General features: G+C 36.0%; 1 protein-coding gene across 1 annotated transcript in view; it reads right to left on the reverse strand.

Moving 5' to 3' along the window:
- Positions 1–9524: 9524 nt before the first annotated feature.
- Positions 9525–19243, reverse strand: part of LOC133203153 (uncharacterized) — a 21798-nt gene continuing 12079 nt past the window's right edge. The window contains exon 3 of the mRNA XM_061338997.1: positions 9525–9790. Within this exon, the coding sequence (XP_061194981.1) occupies positions 9525–9790 (266 nt within the window). The remainder of the gene's footprint in view (positions 9791–19243) is intronic.

Below are 19243 nucleotides of genomic sequence, written 5' to 3' on the forward strand. Positions count from 1 at the left end.
GATTAGGCTTTTTGTACGTGTTATATATATGTGTGAAAATTCTCGCAAGGGATGTAAAACAACAATCAATCCTTTAGTTTCTTTCTTCCAATTTATATGTTGTTTTCTTACCGTTTCTTTTCTGTTTTTTTTTTTTTTCCAGATAAGACGTATCCTTACATTTGGCTGTGTATTTTTCTTTTCCAGCGTGCTGGCGGAAAACGGTATCTCTCTAATTCAAGTACATAAAATGTTTTTATTCAGACTATTCAGCAAGGCGCTTAAATCTACGAATTTCTGCCAAATATCGTCCCGGCTAAATACAATATATTTTCAGTATATATTTAAACAAAATATTTATTTTTACACACCACATTTTCAGAGGGGTAAATGGGACGAGAATTTAAAAATTAATTTTGTCTGTAAACAAAAGCCAGTTTTTTTAGAACATTAATTCTACTTGTTAGACATGGAAAGCAAAGTAACGAATAAAATCTGTAGGTAACAGCATTGCAAGCTGTTGCTTAGGGGACGCGATCATTTTATTCGGGGGGGGGGGGGGGAGGGGGTACAGATTTTGGAAATAATCTGTCCTCGAAAATGTTGAAAATAAATAATCTTTCCTCGACTGGGCAAGAAAATAAAAAATATGTCCATGACTAGTTCTAGCATCCCCCCCCCCCCATGGGAGTTTTCAACTTTGATGTTTTCCTTTTTTTTTTTTTGCTTGTCAGACTTTTTTCAGTGAAGATGAAATAAATAATATGTCCTTTTTTTTGGGAGGGGGGGGGGGAATAAATAATATGTTCTTCACCGACATGAAAATAAATAATCTGACTCGGTAAAATTTGCCACCCCCTCTCCCTCAGAATCAAATACTTGTCCCCTAACAGGAGGCCAGTGTCGCTAAAAATATGCCTTTATGTTTCATCGTGCGTTAGCAGTATTTAATTTATGATAAACTTGTAGATCTATATATTTTAAAAATATCCTTTTTAAAAATAAAGTTTGATCTTTTGATGTAACATGTGTATTTGCGATTTTTCTTTTTAAATAATGGCTTCTTTATTGATAAAACAAACTGTTAATTCAAATACGATCAAAGGAAAAAAGGTCAGTTGAACATTGTGCCCATATCGTTTCGCGATACCAAGTGAAAACAAATCGCAATTTCTCGGGCCTTTCCGACAAGCCGAAAAACAACCACTTGTTTTTCCAAGCTTGCAGGAAAGGCCCGAGAAGATGCGATTGATGACAAATATAATTCAACGTTTTTTAATATTTCCAGTGTCGTTCATTCGAATCGTAATAAGCCTTCTTCACTAAATTACTAATTCCAACAAAAAGTTGTATCTAAGTATTGTATCGACTATAAAAATCGTAAAAAGCCTCCATTATTTGTGGTAAGTTGTTGATTAAATAATATAACACTAAACTGCCAATTCCAAGAAAAGTTATAGCTAAATAACGATATACTGAAGAATTTAATAAAACAAAAATCAACGCAGATTTCTTTTTCATTGTGACGTCATAATCAAATGTGCACAAGAAAATCGCCCAAATCATATAAATTGCGTACACAGTTTTAACGACGTCAGCAAACCCGCGACTTACGTTAACATTAGGATAAAATTTCATAGAACTTACAAAATGGGGTAAAAATTGACAATTTTACGGTACAATTGTGTAATACCACATGAGTGAATTGACGGGATTTTTGAATGACAAATGCTCATATCCAAAAAAGTTTTTCTAAGTTACACTTAGGTAGAAAAAAACGTAATCTTCGAGGTTGCGCCGCGTGGACATACCATTGCTTTCAAAAACATCAACAATTTATTAAAAAATAAAACTAATGATGCATAATTTATCATATAAATAAAAAAGATGATGTTAATTGAACGTTAAAAAATTCATTGATGTATCTTAAGCGGTTTTAATTTTATGGCGCTAGTCCACGAACTTTCCGAACAACCCTGGTATAAGCAGAGACTGTTTGGAAGGACTAGAAGGCACTTGAAATATCAGTGATGATATAATTGTGTTCGCAAAAACACAGGAGGAGCATGATCAAAGACTCAAGAAGGTACTACAGAGGTTACGTGAGAAAAACATAACAACAAATCAAAGTGTGAATTTAACAAAAACTCTGTATAATTCTTTGGATACCATTTTAGTGCAGAAGGGATGTCAGCAGACCCATAGAAGATAAATGCCATTACGTCAGCTGCAGCTCCGCAAAATGCAGGTGAACGTCGTAGTCTTCTGGGATTAGCAAACTATGTTTCTCGCTTCATACCAAATTTTGCAACGATTGTGGCTCCGTTACGTGTTCTCTCTCACCAGAAAACTACTTGGCATTGGGGCAAAGAAGAACAATCGGCGTTTGACGAACTGAGGGTAAACTAACTAGTACTGATGTTATGGCTTACTTCGATCCTTCAAAGAAAACCAAGTTACTGGTTGATGCGAGTCCAGTGGGACTCGGAGCAGTACTCACTCAAGAGGGAAGGATCATATCCTATGCAAGCAAAGCTCTCTCGGATGTGGAAACATGATACTCCCAGACGGAAAAGGAGGCGCTAGCCATAGTGTGGGGAATTGAACACTTTCATCTCTACTTCTTTGGTGCTGAATTCTTACTTACCCCACAGGCCCTTGGAGATATCTTCAATAATCCATGAAGCAAATCCCCAGCCAGGATCGAAAGGTGAAGGTTACGATTACAGGCATACGATTTTACAGTTGAATACGTCCCGGGAAAGGAACTCCAGCCGATTAAATCTCCAGGAACCCTCTGAAATCGGAAAGCACATTTCGACACTCCAAGATAGCAGAGGAATACTTGAATTTTGTTCTATCTTCAGCAAAGCCAAAAGCACTATCACTTACCCAGATTACTGATGCAACCAACAAAAACCTATCATTCAAGAAGTAATATCAAGAATGCTGAAAGGAGAGTGGAAGTCAACTTCAAAAGATGCTAGAGTTCAACAGTATTTTCGCATTCGTGACAAATTGACTATTGCACCAACAGAACATGGCAGCATACTACTATTTGAGAACAGAGTTGTTATACCACTCACCCTTCAACAGGACGAAGTAGCAATAGCACATGAAGGACACTAAGGACTGGTAAAAACCAAGCAGCTTCTATGTGACAAAGTCTGGTTTCCTGGAATTAACCAACAAGTCGAAGATGTCTATAAAAAGTGCGTACCCTGTTTAGCTTCCACTCCCATAAACCATCAGGAACCGCTTCAAATGACAGAAATACCAAAATCACCATGGTCTCGGGTATCGGCTGATTTTTGTGGTCCGTTTCCGACAGGAGAGTATGTACTAGTCATGATTGATGACCATTCCAGATACCCAGTGGTTGAGATACTAAGATCTTCTTCAGCGAAGTCTGTAATACCAGTAATGGGCACGGTCTTCTCGCTATTTGGAATACCGGAAGAGCTCAAGACAGACATTGGCCCGCCATTTCAAAGTCAGGAGTTCAGCAGGTTCTCAGAATACCTTCGCTTCAAGCACAGGAAAATCACGCCATTATGGCCGAAGGCGAACGGAACGGTGAGGCTGAAAGATTCATGCGCACTCTTGGGAAAGCTATTAAAACAGCAAATATAGAATGCAAAAACTGGAAACAGAAGATGTTTACATTCCTTAGAAATTATCGGGTAACACCCCATAGTACAACAGTTCAGTCTCCAGCAGAAGGACTACTGGGCCGTAAAACGAAGACAAAACTACCTGAAATGGTTGAAAGGAAGGACAAGCGAACTGATGTATACAATAATGATAGACAAGCCGAGGAGAAAATGAAATACTATGCAGATTCAAAGAACAAAGCAAGAGAATCCTTGTTGGAAGAAGGTGACACATTTCTAATAAAGGTTCCAAAGGAAAACAAACAACTTTTGACTCCATTCAACACTACACCTTATGTAGTAACACAGAAACATTGAACTCAGATCACGGCAGAAGGAGAAGGCCGCAGGGTAACACGAAACTCGTCCCACTTCAAGAAAGTTGATATCGATCAGGATTTTCTAAAAGATTTAGAAGAGCGTGAGGAGGGGCTTGAGGAAATTGAAATTCTTTACGTATCGAATGTCCGTCAGGAGAAGCCAGAAATCCAAACCCCGACAGTTCAACAAAGTCCATTACCTTCCGTCCCGACCGTTCACAAAAGGCCTTCACGTTCGGTAAAAATGCCCGGATACTTGAAGAACTATGTGCTGTCTTAAATTAATATTTGGATGTGTTTGTGTGTGAAATAATTCAATATATTTGACTTTATTTGGTTTAGCAAAGTATGCTTAATTCTAGTCATGAATATTCTAGTCATTCAGTATGTGAATCTCAAATGAGCTACTTCTATGTCAGGTATTGTTGAACATAAAGACAGTAAAATTAGCCAAATCTATGTACTTAAATGTTTAAATTTTCCTTTTTAAAAAAATGTGATGCAATATCCGGAAATTTATTATCTTTACTTTTTGGTTTTGTGTTTTAGATTTTTGTCACTTCCTGTCTAGGTGCTAGATAAAACGTGTGCTGTGTACTTTTGTTTTTACTATTTAATTCGGTAATTACAAGAACATTACATGAATCTACACGAAAATTGTTTTTAAATTAATATTGTTGGGGAATTATATGTTTTCACCGTATTTATTGCGATTTGGAGTAGGAAATATGTGCATGGGGGGAAAGTTGAAATATTTGCCCTACAAGTAAAACACAGACTTGCTCCCAGCAATTTACTTAAACAATAGGATTCGATTAAATAATTAATCCCACAAAATGTCCACAATATTTAAATGTATTACCTGTGTCTGTGTGCAATATGTAGGAAATTTATTAGTGTCCAAAACGTAATCACCAATGTCATATCACTTCACACTCATGCAATATTATAATCACTTCTATGTCTCTTCGCGATTTGTCTGTACTTATATACATAGTTTAAAAATTGAGATCAAAGCCTTGCTCAAAATAAAGAAGCATACTAAAGGCATTTAAAGCATTTGTTCAGCCTCATCATAGCTGCTTGAGGAATACAATATTCACCAAGCTCGAAAGGTGAGGTGGATAATTTACCTTGAAGGTTGCCAAATCATCGTTTTGACTCAAAATAAGAAACACAATGGCCTTAGTTACCTGAGTATAAGATAACAGATTAGAGGATCCATACAAGTATAAAATCAACTGATAGATTAAGCGTTGTTACCAAAAATCAAGAGTATTGGGATGATTAGGATCAAGGAAACATTTAGTTTTGTATTTATAAGTTGTACTTCCCCCCATTTATCACTATCACCAAGCAGACTATTAACAAAACAATAGTTTTTCAATTCCATATTTAACCCATATTTTTACTTCTCACATTAGCCTTCTCTGGTCTTTGCAGAACATTCAATAAGATGAGTTATTTCTGTCTCTTTTTTTATTCATTTATTATTTACAAGTCTACCTGATCAATAAAACTACGAAGGTCCTTTTTGTATTATACAATAAAAGTTCTACTAGAGTTTTCTTCTATTATTCTTTCAAATACAATATATATAGTGATTAATTATCAAAGGTTAATGTCGGAGGGGGATATTTTCTCTCTGTACAATACAAATTAATTGGGCCCTGACCAGCACCATGCAGAAAACTTGACCAAATGGTCCAAAATATCAAAATCTGGTAAAAAAAAAATACCCTGGCTTAGTTAAACCTTTACTCTGCCTCCAAGATGTCCAGTAGCAGAGAAAATTTACAGAGGAATAAGGCATTTTCACTGTAGATTCAGCAAAGCCTCACCCTAACACAAGAACCCATGACACAGAGTTTTGAAATTAATAAATTTGGAAGAGGTACTCTTCCTCACCATAAATAAGTACTTAGTTTTCAAAGAATACAAGTATTAACACATTTTCACAATATTCTCTTTAGCCCCCCCCCCCCCCAAAAAAAAAAAAACAAACAAAAAAACACCAGAACCCTTGACCCTTTGTCCACAAATTTTAAATTTTCTGGAAGAAGCACCTTTGCTCATCATAACTATGCACTTTGTTTCTTTGCTCAGGCCCAGGAGCAGACATGTCTTTTTTAAATAAAATTGTCGCATGTTTACTTTATTTTCAATAGAGTCCCAACCTTACAGTAGAATGTTTGACGAGGAGCCATGAAACTTGAAGAAGCACCCTTGCTCATCAATACTATAAACTTAGTTTCTTTGCTTTATAACCAGGAGCAGAAAAAACCAAAGAAATTATCTATTTTCACTATATAAGCAATAGAACCAATTCCTTTCATCAGAATACCCGACCCAGAGACCGTGAATTTCACCAATTTAAAGTAGGCATACTTGCTAATCATAACCATGCACTTAGTTTGTTTACATAATACTCAAGAGCAGAGAAGAATATTTTCTAAGAATTAATGCAGTTTCACTATATAATCAATAGAGCCCCCTCCCTTCAACCAGATCCCTAAATAAGAGTCCAAGAAATTCACAATTATGGAAGAGGAACCCTTGCTTATCATAACCACGAACTTAGTTTTTTTTACATTCATGTAATACCAAGAGCAGAGAAGATTTTTTAAGAATAAATGCATTTTCACTATATAATGAATGGAGCCCCATTTTACACCAAAACTCCTGACATAGAAGCCATAAAATTCACAAATTTGGAAGAGACATCATTGCTCATAATAACTATGCACTTACTTAGTTTGTTTAATACCCAGGAGCAGAGGAGATTTTCAAAAAAATATTGCACTGTCAATGTATAATCATTAGAACCCCCCTCCTCCTGCAGACCCCTGACACCGTGGACAAAAAAAATCCACAATTTTGGAAGACGCACCCTTTATTATCATAACAATGCACCTAGTTTACCTACTTTATATACAGGGGAGAGAAGAAGATTTTTCAGGCATTCATGGATTTTTACTATATATGTTCATTAGAGCCCAACCCTTACTCCAGAACCCCTGACCCTGGGGCATGAAATTCACAATTCTGGTATAGGACGTAATGCTTTTACATGTACAATAATCCAACAATTTGAATGCCTGATGTCCAGGAGTAAAGATTTTCAAATGTAACACTAATATTCATGGTTTTAGCCCCACCCTTAAGGCCCCAGGGGAATAAGGACCATTTAGTTCATAATTTTTGTTCTTTTTTACTCATAGATGCCAAAAATGGCAGAAATTAGTTAAGCAGTTCCAGATGGACGCCGCAGGACGGACGAAGCACAACGCACGCCGACTGATGAAAATAGATAGCAATAGGTCACCTGAGTGACTCAGATGACCTAAATAAGAGAGATAATTGCTTCGTTAATTGATTGAATTAATAAATGATAAGAACGCTCTAAGTAAACCCTGCCGTCTTTCTTTTTTACATTTGTTAAAGTCACCCAAACGCAGTGAAAGATAAAGATACGGGGTTAAAATGAACACAATAAATGGCATTGAGATGTATAACGAAAGGATTATTTCATTTTAAACTAGTTAAATATTGATTGCTAGATAACGATGAGAGTAAAATGAACCAAATTCACATAATTGATAACATATAAAAAGCTGGCCATTTGTCACCTTTATTTTTTTATTTTTATTTTTTTTTTTTTTATGGTTATCTGCCCTTGGTGAAATGAAGGAAAAATATTAATTTTGTCAAAATACAGTGGTAAAAGATTCATTTCATTTCGTATTTTAATAAATGAGAGAGTTCGTGCATATTTTCACCAAAAGATTTGTATGAAGTTTAAATTACTTTTTACAATATCTTAATAACACAATGCGCTGCCCATAGACTTCAATGTAAAATTCAAGGTGCAATTAATTGGACAATAATGAAAATTTGAATTTCCTATGGGGGAGTATTTCTATATGATAACACCTTCAAAATGCTACCATGATTAAAAATATCGGGACCATTCATTTATTAGGTAGAGAATATGGTTGTTATACATTGAATACCTTAATTTTGAATTTCTGAATCTATTCTTTTTCTCTTTTTTTTTTTTTTTTTTGGGGGGGGGGGGGAGTTAGAAAACGCTCTATGTCAGGCACGATGCATTGATGTTGAAAAAAGTTGGAATTGAAAAAAAAAAATCTTTGAAGATGCCCCCCCCCAAAAAAAAGGAAAATTTCGACCTGGGGGGAGGGGGGGGGGTTGCTTTATATCCATTAATGTACAGTGTTGTAAGATTTTTTTCTATACTGTATTAAAAAATCGGCGGAGGGGGAAATCAAACTTTAATGGACATCCAAAACCTAAATTAATAGTAAAAATTTTTAAGAAAATAAGTGGGGGAAGGGGCAATGTTCCCCTCCCCAATTGTCTGTGTCTGGATATTATGTTCACCTAAGTATATGTGAGGAAGGTGAAATAACTTTTCAGATCTTATTACATAAATTTACATGTTCTCAATTTATTTTTAGTCTCGCAGAAAAAAATCCAACATTAACCCGGAAGGCCACGTGCACTTAATTGATCATAACTTACTTTTGTTTTTCTTTCTACAATGTTGGATAGCAGCCAGTTAGAGAGTTAGAAATTATTTAATCATGTTAAAAACAATAAATGAGACATTATGAAACATGACGAAACTTTCCCTATATCAGGAGGCTATGAATAAATTAAATAAAAATACATTAATTAGAAATAAGAGCACTTGTATTTAATTTTGTATATGTAAAATTCTTGTCTAAGGGTTTATATCCAAAATTAGAAAATTATCCCAAAAAATATTTCAAAAGAACGTGAAGAATTTGATTTAAGATAATTTTAAGTTACTTTAGGAATGACTCTAATTCTTGGCCAAATTATTCGAGTATAACCTGGTTTGGGTCAGTTTACGCTTTATAATCCGCGAAGCGGATTATAAAACAGCGTAAACTGACCCAAACCAGGTTATACTCGAATAATTTGGCCAAGAATTAGAGCCATTCCTTATAATTTAATTTTAAAATCATTAAATAACTAAGGGTGTAAAATTTCGTTGCTTTTTATTAGTTCAAATTTGCCGCTCAATAATACAACCGTAGTAACGGAAGTGATGGGAAGCGAGGGGAGGTAAAAACTGATGCATAGACCTAGCGGCAGTCTTGTTGTTTGTTTACATGTGGTAAGATCGAATTATTGTTAAGTTAAAGGTACATTTATTAAATCTGGAATTTTCCATGAATCCCGAGGACTGGAAATGAGAGGATTGTATGGATACAGATGATTCAGCTGGTTGTCAGGGGGGTGTGTCCCCATACTAAACCAGGTTATACAGAAATAATTTGTGTTCCTTTTTGGATATTAACCAATCAGAGGCTAGAATACAAACAAAATTAAATTATTTTCTTTTATCTTTGACATCCAACTGTTTATCAACATTTTCACATTTATTTGTCTCTACTGGACTGGTATTTCTTGAGATCAGTTTTTTCTATAAAATTATTATTTATTTTCAGATATTTATCTCTCAAGATAGAGATCCAGCCTTTTATTGGAACAAATACAAATGTCCCCAGCACTCAAATTTGGTTTAAAACATACCATATACCTCCACTTCACATAATTCATTATGTGCAGTCTTTGAAAATTGATCAGCATTTGGTGATTCCTGTGGTCGTTCGTTGAAATATATGACATACTGTCCATGTACAGGGCAGGTAATGTTTTTAACAGCGGGTATTGTGGTTTTGTTGTAGATTGTGTCGTGGAAACATAGATGACCATATCCAATGTCCGTTGTGTTAGATATATAAACATAAAATCCCAAAAACCTAGCTGTGTAGCCATTAGAATCATCTAAAATAAATAAAAAAAAGTTATCATAGCATAGCTTTAAAAGCAACTTTTTTTTTCCAAATTTGGTATTAAGGAAACTATTTTGTTTCCCCGTGAAAAATCAATGATAAATGTTTAAACTTAAATGGTATTTTCTTAAATAAATGGACAAATATATGTACACAACATATAGGGCACAATTACATGTCGATCGATCTTCAATTGTGCTGTACTATGTGTACTTATAACATCCGGTTAGGATTAATGTCCAATATTTATGAATTGCTGCAATGATACATAAAGGATGCATTCGGGATTTAAAAAAAAAATGACCCACAGGTGAGCACGATTTCTCGAAAAGTATTCGAAAATCAATGTTCATTTGTCATTTTCTACCGTATTTTTACAGTAACTATATATTCTTAATTTTTCAAATTTGCGTTTTGACCTAAAATTAGATTTTCCGATTTTTAAATTAGTCCACCCTTCAAAAATTATGATATTTTGAGAAATTTTGACCTATGGACCGTTTTAAAGACAATTTTTTAGGGGCACCTAGGCCCTGGGGATGAAATTCACGAGAAATTTTTAAAAATGCGGAAACCTGTTTTGATCATGCTGGTTCAAATTTATTCCAGATGTTTACATAGACAGTATAGCTCAGATCATTAGACTGTTGACGCTCATTTCCAGCATTTTTGATGTCCTGGTTCACATTCATCGGTTGGCACCCTTATACTGTTTTACAATTTTCGCCTGTATAAACACCATGATTTATTTAATTTTTTTATTTGTTTCTATACTGGCTTATGTACTTTATTACAATTATCTTGCTTAAATGCATTTGGATCTTGGTAGAAAAAAAAACATTTATGAGAATGCATATAATGAATTCTCTGTAGTAAAAGCAATCAACCAGAACTTTACCTCAGTGTATGCACTCTTTATTCGAGGACTAGAATCCTTCACTCTTTGTCACACCTCCTAGCCTAATTAGCATTAATCGGAACATTTGGGAGATACACATAGTAAAATATTAACAAATTCCGTAAACATCCGAACAGCTTTCACCACGAGATTTAGATGAGACCAACATGCGAGACGTGAAAATCGAAAGGAATGTTCAACTCAAAGAAAGTGGTAAAACTTTATGTTTTAAGTACAAGGTTTTTAAATAACAAGAAGTTGGAAAACAAATGTATATTATGGATGAAGTATCGCATTTTGTAATGTTGTATTGTACATGAAAATGTCAAAACTACCTTTCGATTTTGTAAACATTTTTTACGCGTGCAAGGGAGCAGATGTGTCGGTAAGGAGTAACCCACTTACTTTTTAAATAGCGATCAAAAGTGCATGTTAATTAAAGCCAAAGTATTTTTTCTTTCTTTTTTCAGATTCATAAATTGGCTAGATATTTAAGGCAAGTGTGTAAAACGCTGTTGTTGCAGGCCTTATTTGAAGAGATATATGCATGTGCTATTGTCCGTTTCTACGAACTATTTCTAAATGCACTATGCTAGGTATATGTTACCACAGTCAAAGTCATTATTTTTCCTTACAAATACCCAGTGATCTGTGAGAGAAACTTTTTTTTAACTTCAGGATTCTGTCTTTATATGTACCAAGAAAGCCATGCAAAATTCAAAAAATCGTCCAAATGGAAGGTTGCAACATAGGATTTTTTGAGTGACTTAAATTTTCTACAAAAAGTAGAAGTCAGAATATTTAAAAAAAAAAATGTCGAACCTCGCATCTATTTTTAGTAACAGATCATGGGCAAATTTGTCGAAAATCTCACTAAATTATACGGATATTCATACAAAATGATTAATTCAAATTGTGACCTTCTGCCTTCAGTTTATTTTTAAACTTTTTTTTTTTTTTTTTAAATCAAGGTCTTATTTATACAATTAATGAAGAAAAACGTAATTCAAATGAGTTTTATTTTTTAAAGGTCTATTTATAGATCCTAAATCAATGATTATGTTTTTTAGCCATTTTTAGATGCTATTTTCTCTGAAGACCAAGTAAAAAAATAAATTAAAATAAGTGTAATCTTAGGTCTACTACGTATTGAAAATATTGAGCCTTGGAAATAATATCTACATGTTCAACATATGAAATTCCATACTTCGCAACATTTTCACATATTTTAAATAACGGTCTATTATCATATTTATAGCCTATTTCTTAAATATTTAAATGAAAAAAAAAAGATTCTAAATCTATTTTTTTTTTAAATAGGAATAACTGATTTAGATGCTTCATATAAATTTCTATTGTTATTTTAGCCCCCTGCAACCAATTTCCTTGATATGCATGTAAATTGTTATCTCCCCCATGTTGGAACTCTTTAGTACTATTAGGTAAAAATGCCAGGTATATTAACATGGAATAAAGAAGGTCATGCTTGATCATTTTATACATGTATGAACCTAGGGAGTTGTTGTGGAACATCATTGCACTATGAAATTGGGAAAAAAACACTCATTTTTAAGATCTTTAAATCCAAGGAAAAAACACTTCAGCTTGAACAAGCAAACAGTCTCTGCGCTAAGGTCTTTTTATGTTAAAATCTTTATTATATGCTTTAAAACATCGTAATGACGTTTTGTTTACTGGAGAGACAAGCAAACGGTGTGCATTAATGCGGATAAAAAAATCATCCTAAAACAAGCAAGGATAAAGCAAGTATCATGATACACGTCTACAATATTTCGCTTGTGCAAAGAACACATGAACATGACCTACCCACCCAGATGATGGCGGGGATGATGAAAGCAATTCCGCCACAGTCACCCCAACCATGCAGGAAGTCAAGGTCAGTCAGCCAGTAGTAACTAGTAGCCAGGGTGTCTTTGAGTCCCTAGCTCGCTATCCGGATAAGGCTTGGCTGCGGAATTACCAGTGACCGCACCCAGTAGTGAGGCTTATATACCTGTTCCATGGGGGGGGGGGGGGGATAGGGGGTATCATTGTCTCAAGGTCATTCCTTATCGTCTACTAGCTATGATAGTCTATGCTCCGGACTTCCGAGTACAATTACTTTGGGGTAATTTGCGTCAGGAGCGAAAGCCGATTCCCAGCACGGGCCAACCGGTCCCGGGTCATGTTGCGTAGTGCACCCGAGTGGGTACTTCCACGACCGCGCCCTTAGCGTCGGCGCATCCTAGTATCGCTAACTTGAGTGCTCAGGGCTCTGATCACTATGGTAGGTTGGTAGCGCAGTCTGCTGCACCAGGGGGTAGTCCCTCGCTCCGCGGCTAGGATAAGGCTATCCATAAAATATCAAACTGTTTCAACTTTAGTAATTTCTCTGAACTACTTGGATATGACGTCAGGTCACTGCATACTTGACCTGACATGACGGGGAAAGTGTCATAACTTTTACATTCTTTTCACATGACATGTCAAGATTTGTTTAGCGTTGTTGTTTGAGTCAAGTGCCTGGATTGTTCTTTAAGCTTAAGTGTGCTGTCATGATGTTGAACATTTGATTTAATATCGTTATTCCTTTAACTTGTCCGATATACATATATTCAAACAAAAACAAAAAAAAAGAATGATCGTGAAACGCTCCCACTTATACAGCCGTGTACAGAGTTAGCATTTATTTATCGTGTATATATTTGACTGGTACAAGTGATTAATAAGGATAAATTTAAGATATTCCTTCTGAATCTATAAGAGAAGTATGACCTCTTATTGAATTTTGCTGGGGAATTGTATGTTATTTATCCTATTTTGTATAAATTGCGAAAAAGAGTGGAAAATGTATGTCGATAAGTTGAATTTCTTGTGGAATATTTTCTCAAGAGGTAAAATTCAGACTTGGCCCCAGCACTTTACATGTACCAAAGACCACTGCGAATTAACTTCTGTGACAATTTTTTCTCAATAATGTTGTTATGCACTTGTGCCGATGCGATTTTTGTGCAATATGTAAGAATTTATAAGTGTCCGTCACGTGATCAACAGAGTCATGTGACATCACAAAAATGCATTATTATTATAATACCTGATTACACTCTAATCACAAGTTGACTGCAAATTCATACATGCATTACAAATTGAAATTAAAATTTCTCAAAATAAAATGTATATTTTGATGCATATTAAGCCTCCGGACAGCCTTAACATAGCTGCTTCGTTCCTAGCACAGGGGGTAGCCTGTTTCAGTTCAAGGTCATACGCTTATGACTACAGCCAACCTGACACAGTTGCCGAGTTTAATTTCCCCCAGGAACGAGAAGTTGTGTCAGACGGAATATTCCAGCTAAAGTCAAGTACAACGGAGATGTTGAATGGGGTCCGTTCTATGCAAAGTTTTCCACTATCGCTGAATATCACCAGTGGAGCGATCCCGACTCTCTGTTCGCCCCAAGTTTCACATTGAAGGGAGCCGCATTGAAATACTTTGATATCCTCAGAAGGCGAGGCGCGCTGTTAAGTTTCCGGGAAGTAGTCCTCCGGATAGAGAAGCTGTTCGGTAAGACTTCCCTCAGATCAGCCTCGCAGCTGGAATTAAATTCCATTTGCCATTTGGCGAACGAGACTATTGAGACATCGGGGGACTGCGTTATGAACACAGCCCAGAAAGCCTTCGGTAGCCAAACTTCGCCTGAGATTTTCCAGGAACACGTAATTGTTCGTTTTGCTTTTGTGTGTAATGATGGCGAGGCGGGGCAGCAGTTTAAAAATAATCCCCCGGGAACTCGGGAAGAAGCGAATAAGAGAGTTAAAACTTACCAGCTTAGTCGCAGAGCTGTTGCCCGTCGTCCGAGAGTTGTAAGATCAATGTCCAAAGATCGCGGAGATGACCTAAGTTGGTCTCAAGGTCATCACCGAGGGAACTTAGATTCCGAGTCTCGAGAATTTTTCGCTGAATACAGAGGACGTGAGAGAAAATAAAGCAATGAGACTATGGAGTACATCTTTAGGAGGGAACGGTCCTCCAAAGCCGAAGGAGCGAAGACCCGTGCCGAGTCACAGGACCGAGCCTCCACAAGGCAGTATCATTACTCCAGTGACTCGGTTGGCAGTAGTAGAGGCTACAGTCCGGTGTGCCGATCCTCAAAAGATCTGTTAACGAGTCGAGGTTGTCCTCTTACTTCAAGGCCAATGGTCTGTTACGAGTCCCAAGAGCCAGGTCATTAGCGACGTGGCTGTCCGATCAGCAAGCGAAAGCGTATATCGGTGACTCCTCACCCCTGTATCAAGCATACTGACAGTAAAAACGTCGTGCGTCCGATTCGGACACCAGAGTTAAGTTCTATGAAACAAATGTAAATGTGACTTGGGTAATACCGTCCGTCAGATCAAGTAGTCAAGGTTTTGGTTCAGGTGCATGGCGAATTCCCGTGCAGATAGGAGGCCAGCGGGTAAAAGCGACTATAGATACGGCAACCAACATCACAATAATCTCGGGAGAGGTGTCTTAGTCATTGAGGCCGCAGCTCGAGGTTGTTAGGGACACTAATGTTAGGCTAGCTGGCGAGGAGGCTGTCATGACCGCCCAGTACCTCGAAAGTTTAAATCTTCGCATCGGTGGTTATGATTTTGCTCAACCGATTTATGTCGGCCCCGTACAATATGAAATGCTTCTAGAAATATATTTCTTATATACATTGTAATGATAAAAAACGTGCATGGCTATCTTTTACAGTGAGCACCTTTGAGGAATGTTCAGATGGGTAGAACTCACGTGACTACCGGTATTTTAAATAATTTATTCCACGGGTGGGTTCAACATAGGTCATACAGGTAAATAGCTTTCGCTTGCTATAGGAAAAACATTGAACTTTTCATACATTTTTAATATTTTAAGTGCAAGCCTAATCTTGTACAAATTTCCTACTTTCACACAAGTTTTATAAATGTATATTGCGCTTTTTGTCATTCGCACAAGTTAGTACAACGTTAGACCGACAGTACACAAAAGCTTTGAAATGAATGACCGTCCTCGATTAACTATAGAAAATCACGAATGTCGGCTAACCCCTACCACATTGTGGCTTTGCTCTTTGTATATTCATGAATTTCAGTGATAAAATTTGTTGAATCTTATGGTTTAGGTATCAATTAATGATCTGAGATGAAAAATTCTGCTTAATTTGATTATTTATTTTTTCACATTTTACCGGGGCCCTTATGTGCACTCGTTCTTTAAGTGAGTACTTTAAGTGAGTATTCAATTTTGGCATTTTTTTGCAAGGGTGTTGAGATCTCTAAAATTGAATATCGCTACCAATTCATTCCCACATTTGAGATTTGAGGTTATTCTTACATGTAGTCCGAAATATCTGACGTTTTCCTGGCTGTTTTACTTTTTTTCCTTTTTTTTTTTTTTACATTTTACGTGCCTGGCACGTAAAATATCAAAATCGCGGAAAAAGCCTGGAAAACGTCAGATATTTTGGACTATCTTACATGTATCTTTCAAAGCATCATAAAATCGCTAAAAGAAATTCTCGCTAGAATTAAAAACCGATTTTTAGGGAAAAAATCGCTAAAATTTCTTAATTGTTGCGAAAACTTCCACATGTACGACATTATGTGTATTTATTAGTGGAGTTGCATAGAATCCGCACCTAACTTGCACAGCATTGAAATAGAAGTGAGCTTAATATTAAATCGTATACAAATGCTGCGTTCATCAACTGATTAGTAGTTCTAGAGATCTATTCACAAAAAATCGTAAGTTTACGACTACGACTTAAACTTACGATAATCCTAAGATTTAAGTTACGAGCTATTCACGAAAGTGGTCGTAAGATCGACACATTGTCGTAAGTGAAAATCGATCGTAAGATTTTTCCTTCCTTGGTAACCGACAACTGCTCATGCGCAGTACGCTGTGCGGGAAAAGTGAAAGTAGCAGACGATTGCGCAACATGAGCGACAGTACTAGGAAAAGGAATTGGAGTGCCGGAGAAATATCTCTCCTCGTGGATCTTGTATCCGAGAGGAAAGATGTTTTGAGAGGGAGATTTTCTCCGGCACTCACCTCAGCAGATAAGGCTGGGGCATGGGAGGCCATCGCTACAAGGTTTGCAAATTTTGTTTACAAATCATTCTATAAAAGTATGCAACAATAGTAGATTTGTAATTAACATGCAAATATATCTAATAAAACCTTTAATATCCGAGTCATTATTCTCATATTCATAACATTAAGTTTCAATTAAACTTACATTTGCAGAGTTGTGGAAAAACAGGGTGGTGGGGTAGGGTAGAGGTATAAACATCATCGATGTCTAGGCCCTATATTTCTTATAATGGGTATTCATTTGTGATATATGTAGGTATGTTGTTCATTTATAATTTCAACTATGTTGAATATTTTTAATTAAATTATTCAGCATAAATGCCATTGGTGGAAATGGACGCACCACCAAAGAGGTTAAAAAAAATGGCAGGACATCCAGTCTTCCACAAAGAAGAAGGAAGTGGAGAGAAAAATAGTTGCAATGAAGACAGGTGGAGGCCCTCCACCTGAGGACATCAAAGACTGAGAAAAAAGAGTATGTTTTAAATTCTAAAGAAGGGGTGTTGGGGGAAAAAAGTTTTGTTTTTTTTTTTGCGATTGATTTAACAGTTATCATTTAACCTGTAGCATACAAAATATTGATTGGCTGTCAAATTTGAAACATTACAAATAGTCTAATGATGTACATCAGTTGCCACAAAATGATATGAAAAGTTTAAAGATATATTAATTGGCCTTTAAGAAATGCGTTTGGGTGATTGATTTAGATAATTGGAATCATCTCAGAAAAAGTCCTGTATGGGATTGAGGGAGGGACAGACACTCTTTAAGTCTCAACAGGAACAGGTATAAACATTATGCATATTATATAATTTTCTTTGCCTTTTTATTTTACATGTACTCTAAGTACAGTTTGATAAAATCAAGTAAATCATCAGCCCATAGACAAAAATTATCTTCAAATATAATTGTACAGCAGGTTGAACTAATGAAATATTATTAGTAGTTATTAGCACATTATCAACAGCATGACCATGAAGAGGTTATTTTCAAGTAAATCAACATACAAACTTACTTTCTGTTTTCCAGAATTGTATAACTGTTAAGGCATATGGATATTATTTCCCATGCTATGTGAGTAAAATGGAGATTTGAATTGCATGATAATTTTCAGTGCATAATGCATGTAGTGAGAGTGCATGTCTCAGCAACATCTGCAGTACTAGTGCACAGGCAGTGCTACCCGGGGTATTGGCCACAGACACTGAAGGTACAAGTTTATAGCTGCCCCAGCTAATTTGGAAGATCAGACAGTTTTTATTATAGGATTGCAAGTTTATGTTTTATATATCTGTAAAATTTCGAGTGAATTTATAGATAAAAGAGGTTTAATTATAAATAAGAAATACAATGCATTGTAGTTCATGGAAAAAACTTTCCTTAAATTGTACATGTTTTTAAATTTGGGATAATGAATTCATTGCTATATTTGATATTTTTATAGCTACCTGTAGCACTTCAACTTCAGCTGAGGGAACCACAGAGCTTGAGCCAGGTATTTGTATTATAATAATCCCTCGTTTTATGAGAAGATACAGCTATATCAAAAATCTTTAATATATGAAATATATGGTTACGCTGTTGAAATATAAGCAATATTTGGGCAAGGGTAAGACAACCTGATAGAGGGATAGGCTTGCGAAGCCCTCTATAATGTTTTTGACCCGAGCCCAAATACTGCTTCTATTTCAAGAGAGTTATCATGTATTTTGTTTATCCTGCTACATATGGTTTTACATATGATGTCTAGAAGGAACTATTTTTAACAAATTTAGGCACATTTCTATAGTGGTGAAGCAAAACTGAAATCAAGATCAATTATCCCTTCGTTTCTCGGTAGTTACATTGTGATGACTTCCTGTTTCTTTGTTCCCTTCGGTTCTCAGCAGGTCACGTGACCTGAAGTGTGTATATATACGGAGACAGTCGGGTTGTTTGAAGCAGTCTGTTGCTGACGACTGGCTTGTAAAGACGGTCTAGAACAGAAGAGCTGAACGTGGTAGGTACTGCAAGGGAATCCTTGAATAAAGTCTTACGTGCCTGAATCAGGCTTTCAGGACTTTGGTTGGTTATATATATTTATATAAAGTACCTTTATACATTTGTGTGACTGAAGGCAAGAAGCGAATGCGCTTCAGTCCTTGGAAGGCGCGTGCGCTCCCGAGGAACGAGAGGGATAGTGTACATGTTTCTAATTTAAATTTGTGATTGAGAAAATTGATTAATTCTTAAATTGTTCAGATAGAACAACCGAATCCCATAAAAGAACCTGGAAACGTTAAAGTGGAAACAATGATATGGTGTAAACAATAATGTATATGACATCCCAGTGTTTTTCAAATACATCAAAATTCACAAGACTTTAGCCATTGACCATGTTGACTGAAAATTAAAGCTTTGATTTATTAGGTTACCTTCATTAG

This window comes from Saccostrea echinata, unplaced genomic scaffold, assembly GCF_033153115.1.
Source record: "Saccostrea echinata isolate AGI-Se365-2 ecotype Australia unplaced genomic scaffold, CSIRO_AGI_Sech_v1 ptg000048l, whole genome shotgun sequence".
In the NCBI taxonomy this organism is placed as follows: Eukaryota; Metazoa; Mollusca; class Bivalvia; order Ostreida; family Ostreidae; genus Saccostrea; species Saccostrea echinata.